Here is an 11,187-nt window from a genome sequence, read left to right as displayed (position 1 = left end):
GCTCGCTCCGCAGCCGGTAGAGGGCACGTTTGAGCCCCGCCTGTTAGAGAGGTGTCCCCTCCTCCTGCGGCCCCTGGATCCGGGTCATGAGCAGCAGCTGTGGACTCGAGGAGCACGTGAAATATATAATAACAACATTAGTAATAATAACAATCATCATCATCACCTACTGTCGTTAATCCCACTCAGATCATTAATTGAAGATGGCAATTAATTAATCACTAACTGACATTTTTATCTAAGTTATTTTATAATATAAAAAATAATCAATTATATTCTTCAACATATTTTGGTCTTTAAACTTCCTCATTAAGTCCCTTTTTAAAAGGACAGTTCACCCAAAAATTAAGATTCACTCATCATCTACTCACCACTGTGCCGATGGAGGGGTGGGGGGGGGTGAAGTGTTTGAGTCCACAACACACTTTTGGAGTTTCAGGGGTTAACAGCGTTGCAGCCAAATCCAATACAACTGAAGTAAATGGTGACAGATTCCTCAAACGTATAGAACAGAAATAAAACCTGACACGCCTCCGTTCTGCTCCTGTGGTGTCGTCCAAGTGTCCGCGAGCCGCGACATTCGAACTCGACTGGAAACAAGTAGATTCACACCTTGTTTTTAGCCTGAATGTTCGCGGTGATCCTAGAACTGCAGTAACAAGGAGGAGGATAATAATAACAATTTGAATGTCTGGGCTTACGGACACTTAAATGGCCGATCTGTTTTTATTTTTACGTTTTAAGAAGTGGTCGCCAAACTTGTTCATGCTCAACCTGACACCTTAATTTACTAAATATAACTTTAATATCAATTTAAAATCTCTGCCAGCTGGAGTCTTAATGCTCGTTCAGCCATTAAAGAGAAATTTAGCCTGACATTCAAGACGACCTCATCAGGCGACCTGGCAAAACAAGGCTGCATCATCACACACGTTCTTTGTGTGTGTGTGTGTGTGTGTGTGTGTGTGTGTGTGTGTGTGTGTGTGTGTGTGTGTGTGTGTGTGTGTGTGTGTGTTTGTTCCAGCTTCCATGAATCAACGATGAAGCTTTACTTTAATATACACAAATATTTGTTGGAAATTAGTCTTATCTGAGACGGTGAGTGCAAACAGCAGCGGGGACTCCTCGCAGCGATGTCAAACACCGAGATGGAGGAGCAACTAATGACAAAGTCGGCCAATGTCACTGCCTCATTGTTTTTGCATGCAAAAACACACATGGCCATTTCACTGGTACCAGCAGTTTTTCGTGGCTAATTAAAAACGCAGCCAGATTGACACGGGTCCACATTTAGTTTCTAAACGACCTCCTGTTGTCAAGGATATACGGCTCCGTGTTGTCGTTTCATTACACGGAGGTGCACCGCGGCTCTCTGTGGGCTGCAGGCATTGTCGTGGCTTCGGCAGTTGTGTTGCCAGGAATGTCGGGAATACCAGTCTGAGCAGAGCTGTCATGGGAGTGGGTGAGAATGAAACTTCCTCTGATTGGACGGAGGGAAGAATGGATAACATCGTTGTGTGCACTCCTGAATGCTGAGGGTGGGAAATGGAGGGTGAGGCTGCTTGTTAGTGGGTGATTGAGGGGTGTGTTTCAGTGGTTCTGCATAAACACAGTCGGCCACCAAGTCATGTTGGATAAATAAATCATGATAATATCTTTCACCGCTGCTTCCACCCATTTCTTATTTTTAACCGTCCATTCCACCCGTTTAGACGTTAAGTGTTTCAACCCTTTGGCCCCTTTTATACTTTTTATGTTGTATGAAATGACAAAATGCAGCTAAAGGTGGTTAAAACAGCACATATTACATTTTAAGACAACTACAATACCTCCCCCAAGGCCCATCAGCTCGCTTAGGTTCAATCCAGCTGCTCCAAATTATAAATGTTTCTTTTTTAAATCAAAATCTCTGTATCATTTCTATGGAAAGTCCCCAAGTTATGTTTTTACCAGGCAGCAAAAGGGATAAACAGAAAAATCAACACATCAGAAGTAATAGATAAATAAATATACAATATAATATGCAAATGGTGATACAATGTAAATACAAGAAAATAACAAACTAAAATATACACATCAATATAAATAAATCTCAGTGACGTGCTGCTGGTCAGAATCTGTGGTGACAGCACAGACAAGCACATGCACCACTCCCAGTATTGAAAAGACTTAATGTTGACACTTTTTCGTTCGCCTGTTGTGTTCCACGAGCTTAACTTTCCATCACACTGTGGAAGCCGTGGACAGAGGAGCTCTGACATTACACTGATTGGATGAAAAGCGCCAGAGCAGCTTCAAAATATTCCATATTTAGGCCTCAAAGGTCACGGCCATTTCAGTGACGACTCACGGTTTCATCTGAACTGCATCCTGTGCCGCCGCCACTGAATATGTGTAAATCTCTTCTGCATCACATCCGCTCTGTGTGTTTCATATCCGGCAAACATAAGAACGACGAGATGTAGTGTTATGCTGATTGTCAACACCTCCCCATATGTGTGACGCAATAAATCACACAACTTACACACAAGTGATGTTCCTTGTGATTATCCTGTGTGTTAGGGACCAGGCAAAAAGACTACAGGAGTAAAAAGAGATTTCTCCTTTTTAATTAAATGTAAAAATCCTTATTTTTTCAAAAGACAAATAACTAAATACCCATACAATTTACAAAAGTAGGGGGAAAAAAACTACAAAATCAGGGCCCAAACTTCTGCAACAGCAACAACAGCCTCAACATAAACACACCTCTCTTTAAATGACACACAGGGGGTATATAAAGTATATATACACAGGTGGACTAGTCCATTCAGGCAAACAGGGGAGACCTAAGCAAACATACAACATTAACTACACAAATAAACTATCAACATACAAAGAAAAAACCTATCAAAAATAAGTATATACACAAACAAATAGGATTAACTTTAAACAAATGCTAACAAAGTCCAACAAAGAAGTTTCAACCCATTCTAAATCTGCCCCCCCTCCCTTCAATCAGCCTTTGGCCTCCTCCACTTCCTGTGGGTGGGGCTTAAAAGACCACTTCCTGCAGGCTTCAGGCCTGTGGCCAGAGGAGCTCGGCACAAACGAAGGGTGAGTGTTATTGCAAATTACAGAGAAGGAACAGAATATTAGCTACACTGCGTGCACCCAACTTAAAAAATACACAAAAATAAATGATGGTGCAACCGCCACACCGTGCCTTTAACGTCACCAGCTCGATTCCCGATTGATTAGCTGCCCTTCATTATGGGAAGTCACTCGCCGCCAGTGATGCTAAACGGTTTTCTGAGCTTTTGGCTTCTAAATGAATAACGTCTTCAAATGAGGGAACGCGGGGGCCAGTCTGTGCTCAGCCACTCGCACGGCGTCTCGTTACAAAACAAAGTTGTCGGCGCACACAGCAATTAAATAAGATCAGCAAATCCTGCCTCAGTCAGGGGGTTGATCCCCCGAGTACCACTGACCACCAGTGAGTGAGCGCTGCACAACACGGTGAGGCTGATTGCCACGCAGCACAGCATCACTTTAATTAATAGCCACAGTGGTTAAACTGTGTTTCACTCAACTGTACACAAGAGAGTTTTATAATTAAAGCCCAATCAGGCCTTTGTTTGTGCAATTACAAATAAGTGTTAATCTATTTGTTGCTTTAGTTCCCGATTGAAAGTCCTGCTTCTCTGGTGTTTGTTTAAACAAGTAATACAAGTGGACGTTTTTATTTTAATGTCACTAGAATATTAACATCACCGCTGAACACTAATACCTGGATTCAGGTCATCGGACTCACACAACATCGTTATAGGTGCTTTATTTGACAACACGTCCCATGATCACTATCTGGGACAAAGACTTATTCAGTGTGTGTGCACGTGTATGTGTGTGTGACTTGCATGTAGGACTTGCATGTAGTTGCAGGTACAGACCAACAGAGGTCACGTTTTTCTCTGTTCCACAGCAGCCACTCTTTGCTGTGACTGGTTGAGCTTTGACCTTTTTGAAAGTTGAGAAACCTCATTTGATTTTCCAGCAGCCGAGTTTAACACAAACAGGTTTTTATTCATCGAAATGGTTGATAAGAGAAATTAGACGTTACACAATCATACACACAATTACTCATCACGTTGCTGTTGCAGTTTAAGATAAAGTCACTCAATTATAAGTTTCTTAATGAAAGTTCTACTTATGAGGATGATCACAATTTTCCAGGAAGTTCACCTAGAAATTCTCATTTTGTAAAACAGACGATTAAACAGCAGCAGATTTACAATGTGTTTTTGAACAATATGATTTACAGAGTATCGAGGGTTAATGCAAGTACAACGTCTGTTTAGAAGAATCATGATCATTAACAGAGTGTGCAAAATTAATGTCAACATTAATATTCCAATATTAATAAGAAAAACAATCTGAAATCAATATGTGATATGTAACAATCTGGAAAAAAAGAAAGTTATCTTTCTTATTTTTCTTCTGTCTTGTTTTGTTCTCTGTAGTTTTATCCCCACGTATTTTGTAAAACACTTTGTGAACTTGTTGCTGTAGTAGTATTTCACAAATGAAGTTAATTATTATCATTATATATTTACTCAAGGCTTCAATTATCAGGGATTTGACCTCATCATTTTGTAAATAAATAACTTGAAAGTGATTTGACAATAATACATTAAAATTTTCAGAATTTGTTGAATATGTACTTCAGGTTTAGTGCATGATTTGAATAATGTTGACTCAGACAGTATTTTATCTTTTTTAAATGTTTTATTTACACAGAAAAGCTTGTTGGACACGTAACTTTTTCATAGATTTCATGAAATATTTTCACATTAAAACACTTTTACAGCTTTTTACATTGTTCTTCATCTCCACAGTTACATTTTCGAACTTCTCCGGACAATGGGAATTCATAGCATCAGTTTAACAGTGTTTGTTCCATGTTTTGATTTCTGGTGTCTTCTCAGTAACTACAAATGTTTCACAAAACAATCCAAACTCAAACTTCTCTCATCTTAGAAGTTATTTCAATTTGATTTGTTCTACACTGTCCAAATTCAGTGTTAATCATATCATGCCTCGTAAAGGTCTTTTATTCCATAACTGTTTTCAACTTGTTTTCATTACAACATTGAACAATCTCAGGGGATCTACCACCGGGCAGTGTCCTGCTCTGATCTGTTAGAGTGGAACAACATTTAATCACAGTCTAAGTCCCGGTCGTGTTTTGTTTTATGTTTTTTTGCAGATCTTAAGCCCCCCCCCCTCCCCTCCACTGTTCTTTCCACTGACCTTACCCACTTGATCCCAGTGACTTTAATGCAACAAAAGACAACCCCCCCCCCCCCCCCCGCCACTGCCACGGGCCAAACCACATCAACTGACCAGTTATCAGCTCCCAAATGTAGACCTGTGAATGTCTGTGTGAGCTGCGTGACTCGTCCTGACTGCTTCGCTGTGGATTAACAAATGTTTAGACATGACGCAGCAGTTGCTAATTCTTTATTTATATCCAAACTTCGGTATTACATAAAAAAAAATTAGAAAATCTATTCGTCAGTCAGAGAGATAAACCATCTTGAGACATAATATCTCTTGTCAGTCAGTTTGTGGTAACACTTTGTGGACTCAGACCACGACTACCACCTGCCAGGGGTCAGATTTGCACCAACGTGGCATTACGACACACTCTTACAGACACACAGACACACATGCAGCAGTGGTCCCTCACGTGGGTTTGAGGTAGTTATAGAGGGCGCTGAGTCCTCCTTGCAACACCTCCTGAATAGGCTTGAGGAGGGGGTTGTGGATTATGTGAAGTCCCTTGTCCATCGGGTGGCAGGCCAACCTCCCGAGCCGGCTCAGTAGATACAGTTCCACCGGTACATTTTGCAGGTCATTGAAGTCAACATTGAGGAGCTCTAAAGACTGTAGAAAACACAGTGTCTTCGGTAGAGTGTGGATACTGTTGCCCTCTACAATTAGGATCTTGAGGTTCACCAAGTCCTGGATCTGGTCCGCAATCGTCTCTAGTCGGTTGCAGGCCAGGTGCAGGAAGACCAGGCCCTTCATCGTGTACACACACGTGGGGATGTGAGCGATGCGGTTGTGGCTGAGGTTGAGCTTGGTCAGACTGTTCATGGCTGCCAAGCTGCCAGGGAGGCCCGTGATCTGGTTGTTGGCCAGACTGAGCACCTCCAGGCAGGTGCAGGAGCCCAGCTCCTCGGGGACCTCGCTCAGGCGGTTGCGACAAGCAAAGAGCACACGCAGCTTCTTCAGGAGTCCGATCTCAGGGGGGAGGCTCGACAGATTGTTGCCCCAGAGATTGAGGATGACCAGATTGTCCAGGGCACCCAGGGTAGAGGGCAGGGAGCACAGGCAGTTCATGGACAGGTTTAGCTTCTGCAGCTCTCTGAGTTCCCACAGCTCAGCCGGGGTCTTGTCAAGCGCCCGCATGGCTAGACTCAGGGTGCTGTAACCGAAGTGCACCGTGGCGTGTCTGCGGATCCTCTCTGCAGCCGAGGACAGGGTTGGCTGGTCGTCTCTCAAAGCACTCTTGCTCCTTTGACCCATACTCACCTCGTTCAACTCCTTCGTGGAAAAACTGCGAGATTGCTTCCCGCCCATCGTCCTCGCAGTCGCTTCAAGTCAATCGCCTCTAATACCAATGTCACCATGCGATTAGCTGAATCACCAGCAATTGGAGCATTGAGAGGTGACGCGGGATAACGACTGCTGATTGATCTCCAGGGTTCTTGAACAAGCCGCACAGAACATGATGAGCTCCAGTGGTACTGAGGTGCTTGGTTGTAGTGGAACTCCTGATGTTTGGCAGCAGTTACTCTGAATTCTGGCTTGGTTTTCTCCGAGTGGGGCTGCAGGCGGCTGGAACTGAGCGGTAGACGCTCTCTCCCGGACCAACTGCCTGTCGTACAGGATTTCATTCCCCAGCTGGTCCTGTCACTTTCCATGTCCACAGATAGCACTGGGCTCCCCACCCACCGCGGGGAGGGGAGGACCATTGATAGGATGCTGTGTGAGCTCAATCAGCTGAGGTCACCGCCATGATCTCATAGCTGGACACACAGAAATACTCTGGGACTCTCAGACTCCGTCACACTCGGAACACAACCCTGTCCCTTATGTCACGTACACCTGCTCTCCTCTGTATTGTATTATGCAGTTAAAATGATTCAGATAGTTAGCATACCAGCACCCGAAGCCCATAAGCTCTTCTCACATTTTTTCACGTGTCGGCCCCTGTGCCTCTGTGCACGTTCCTGTTGTCTCAACTTAAATCTGGCACCAAGCCGGCAGCCGTGAAAACACTGGATCACCTCTCAAAAAAGTAACAGCTCTTAGAGGAGTTAGTGAAGCCTTAAGCACAGACACGTGCTGGAGTAATCTCAAATTTATTTTATTTTGCTATGCGACGTATTTATTTTATTTATGATAAATTATTTTTATTTTGTTATTTGTTACGTGTTATTTATTTTAGAAACAATACTTTCTAAATGTATTAATTGATAATTAATTTATAAGTGCAAAAGGACATTTAGTTAGGCAACAGTTAGTTAGTTCCTAGAAAACTCCTCTCATTCATTTGGCCCTGAAGGGGGAAGCTCTCTTCATGTTTAAGAATAGCCTACAGTACATTTACATTTTTGACATTTTCAACACACACACTGAGGTTAAAAGTTCTCAATGCGTTTCCCCTGAAGACTCTTTCTATTGTTCCTCACTGAAGCTTTTGTCTAACTTCCTTTTTAAAATGAAAAGAAAGAAAATCTAATATTTACTTTGAAACATTCAACGTTTAGAGATTATAACCAACTACGTTTGCTTAAGTACTGTGAGCAATAGGTGCAAAGTTGAGGTCAACAAATATAATTTACATTTAATAATAAATTATATCTGCCTATATACATTGTAGGATATTATACTGCTTAGAAATGCTGAATAAAGCAACTTTGTAACACGTAAGCACAATGTTGTCTTATGAGGACAGAAATAGACTTTTCTATAAGAAAATAAGCAGCGTTTTCAAAGAGGTGTCACTCAAACGACGACACGTTATTAAAATGATCTCTGCAACAGGAGAAGTCCGGGTTCATGAGCAGTGAACACATTATAAAAACGATAGAGGTGTTAATGGGCCCTTGGACTCCATCCACTTTCCTCGACAGCCGTCCAGAGTCTGACCAGGACTTGCAGTGGCCTTAGTCATCATTCTTCTCCCAGCCCAGTAATCAAAGTACTTGGATGACAGTTAGCAGTGATATCCAGCTCTGGGGACTCGCTGGCTCTGCTCTGAGCATGGCTACATCAGCACTTATGACTGACAGGCTGAATCATGTGTTTGCTGAATTGGACACTGGAGAGGGGGCTATCGGGGTGCGGTGCCCATTCAGGCAGCTGCTTGTGCAGCATGTCTCATCTGGACCTTTTTTTTTTTTCCCTGAATGTTACCTTCATATCGCAGTAACTTTGTGTAGAAAGCGGTTTCCGGCTGACTCGTACATTTCTTGTGTGTGTGTTTGCGCTAAAACATTTAATCACAAAGTCTTTATACAGCCTTCAGTTTTCGGAGGGGGATCTGATCTTGTGTGTTTGTGCGCCATGGCTAATTTCACAAACAGCGGGATTGCCATATCCTGCTCTCCTCTATTTACATGAAAAATGACGCCTCAGCTGTAACCGTCAGAGCATTCCCCCCCCGTATGCAAACATATCCCCGCGGTGACAACACGAGGCCGGGAACACATGCTGTCAAATAAGCTGAAAAACCCTCTGCTTCATATGCATATCCCTCATTATGGGTTAACTGTAGCCTTGCATTACCTGCATATGAAGCTGAGGTGGATGGACAGATGGAGGGAGGGAGGGCTGGGGTAGAAGCTGGATCGGTAGGTGGAAGAATGGACAGAAGGACTAGGGCTTATTTCTGTGACGGAGAGATGTCATCATGACATACCTCTCCATAACACGCCGTCGTCTAACACTCCATCATATTCCTGTGAGGCATGAATCTTCATTAAAAGCTCCCTCTTTATCCCTGTGCATGTGTTTTTTTTTTCTACCAGAGGAACAGATGTGTGGAAACAGCTTGAGATTTAAATTACAAGAAAATGGGATTCCTCTCACATTCACACAACACCTTAATACTGGGGCCCATTAGCGCCAAATGGGGAAGAGTTATTCACTCCGAGAACAGTTACACCCTCCAGTCCTCGGGCTGACGGGAATGATCTCATTTGAGGAGGCTCATCTGGTTATGTGGCACAATAATGTCTCTGGATGAGCTACCTTTAGAGACTCAGGTTCAAAATATATACCATTATTACTTGTTCATTACTGTTGAGCTTCCTGGCAATGACAGATGATATATGGCCCCGCTGCCACAGAATCTGCCGTAGGTGTCTCAGTCCTGTTTTAGAGTGCGGAGTTCCTGCCAAGACCCGAGGCTCTTCAGAATCTATACTGCAGACACATTACTCCCTGAAGCCAGCGTTCGTATTGAGGAACATGTTCCCCCTTTAGACAGAATACAAGACAAGCTCGGGTTGGGGAGACGAGAAATATGCATTTTTGCAAGAATATTCCAGACAGAATTAGCACCATGAAAGGGGAGAAAGCTTGTGAACAGGAGTGGATGGCGAGCCGCCTGAGATGATAACTGTCTATTATTCAGCAGGTGCAGATGTGAATATTCACACCACTGGACACTTTCCATTTGTGCACGCACGCGTTCGTATACCTCCAGCTAATGGACTCTGTGGAAGTGGCAGCGGCTTTTTTTTTTTTTGTCAAAAACAATTTGTCACACATATGAATTACCTCCTGGCGCTGCGGCTCTTCCCAAACCACCAGGTGACGCGACAAAGGATTTACGCAGCAAAGCAAATTACCAGGGTGGGAAATCAGAGAGAGCGCCCAACAAGTCTGCTTGGAAGATGTTGCAAATGTTCATTTATTTACCACATTGGACTGAGGCCTCCCCCCCCCTGGCTGCTTGTGCAAACTGGCACCATGGAAATTACATGCGTTTATATTCATCCATCCATTCATTATCTCTACCACTTATCCTCTTTGGGTAACGAGGGGGGGGGGGCTCCAAATAATTCTAACCCCAGTCTGCTTGTGTTTGGAGCCACACAGACATGGGAAGAACCTGGAATCTCTACAGAAAGACTCCAGCTGAACAGGGATCAGGGAAGGAACCTTCTTGCTGTGAGACAATAACTCCACCCTACCAACATATACCATGTGAAATCCAGACTGCTTTCAAGGCAAATCTGTTCTAAAAGAGCACAAATACAAATCCGTATCGTTCTTTCCATCTTCTTGGAACATTTTTCACCCTCTTCTCTTCAACTCTATCTTGTGATCTACTAATCTCTTTCCCCCAAGCCACACGCCAGGTATCTGTAGTTAGATCTGCGGTGAAGCAACCAGATTAATCTTCAGATAAACTGGAACAACATGATGAATAGATAATAAAGGCCCCCGGGGGATAGAGCCCTATCCGGGTTAACTCCGCCGCATCAAGCTACTATTTGTAATGATGGCTGGAATCAACGGGGAAGTGCATTGAGCAAAGCTAACTGGGCTCCAAAGTGACCAAATCAGTCCCGACTTTGCTGATGCAGCGGACTGGAAGTACAAACCAATTGTGGCTGTGACAACAACAAGCAGGGTGATGAAGTGCCGACCCAGCAGCCAATCTGGGTCTCACCTGCTCACAGCGACTGCTACAGGCTGCCGAGAGCTAAACTAAACAGTGAGCACCGATGCGGAGTCATCATTATGAGCTAAACTGTCCGTGCTGCGGGGGTGACAGTGAGATTGACTGATGCGGAGTCCAGGGTCTGACCTCATCACGGCCGACAACCTCAGCAGAGTCATAATAATGAGCTTCTCCTCCCAAGCTGCATTAGATACAGACACCAGCTAATATGTGTGGTATCTAACGTCTGTGGACCAGCCACCATTCCCCTCCTGTGCAACTCAGACCAATAAGGGGATACAGTGGAACCTCAGTGTCCGGCAGCAGCAGCCGTGTGGTTTTTCATCAACAAATCACCTCCAACTACTTTATAGAAATATACTTTAATGCATGAGTTTGAAGTTGAGTTGGATAATTTTGACCCTCAAAACAATAGATATCTTAATGTGGCTGATTTTGTTTTT

At 43.6% G+C, this 11,187-nt stretch overlaps 1 protein-coding gene across 1 annotated transcript; it reads right to left on the bottom strand.

Moving 5' to 3' along the window:
- Nucleotides 1-5,446: 5,446 nt before the first annotated feature.
- LOC117778215 (leucine-rich repeat-containing protein 30-like) lies at nucleotides 5,447-6,856 on the bottom strand. Its single transcript, XM_034613601.1, has one exon. It carries the CDS (start codon nucleotides 6,622-6,624, stop codon nucleotides 5,725-5,727), a length of 900 nt encoding a protein of 299 aa, XP_034469492.1. The 5' UTR covers nucleotides 6,625-6,856; the 3' UTR covers nucleotides 5,447-5,724.
- Between the last annotated feature and the right edge of the window lie 4,331 nt (nucleotides 6,857-11,187).

The sequence above is a fragment of the Hippoglossus hippoglossus genome, chromosome 17 (genome assembly GCF_009819705.1).
Source record: "Hippoglossus hippoglossus isolate fHipHip1 chromosome 17, fHipHip1.pri, whole genome shotgun sequence".
Taxonomy (NCBI): Eukaryota; Metazoa; Chordata; class Actinopteri; order Pleuronectiformes; family Pleuronectidae; genus Hippoglossus; species Hippoglossus hippoglossus.
The sequence above is the reverse complement of the archived record's forward strand: the minus strand, read 5'-3'. Positions and strand labels throughout refer to the sequence as shown.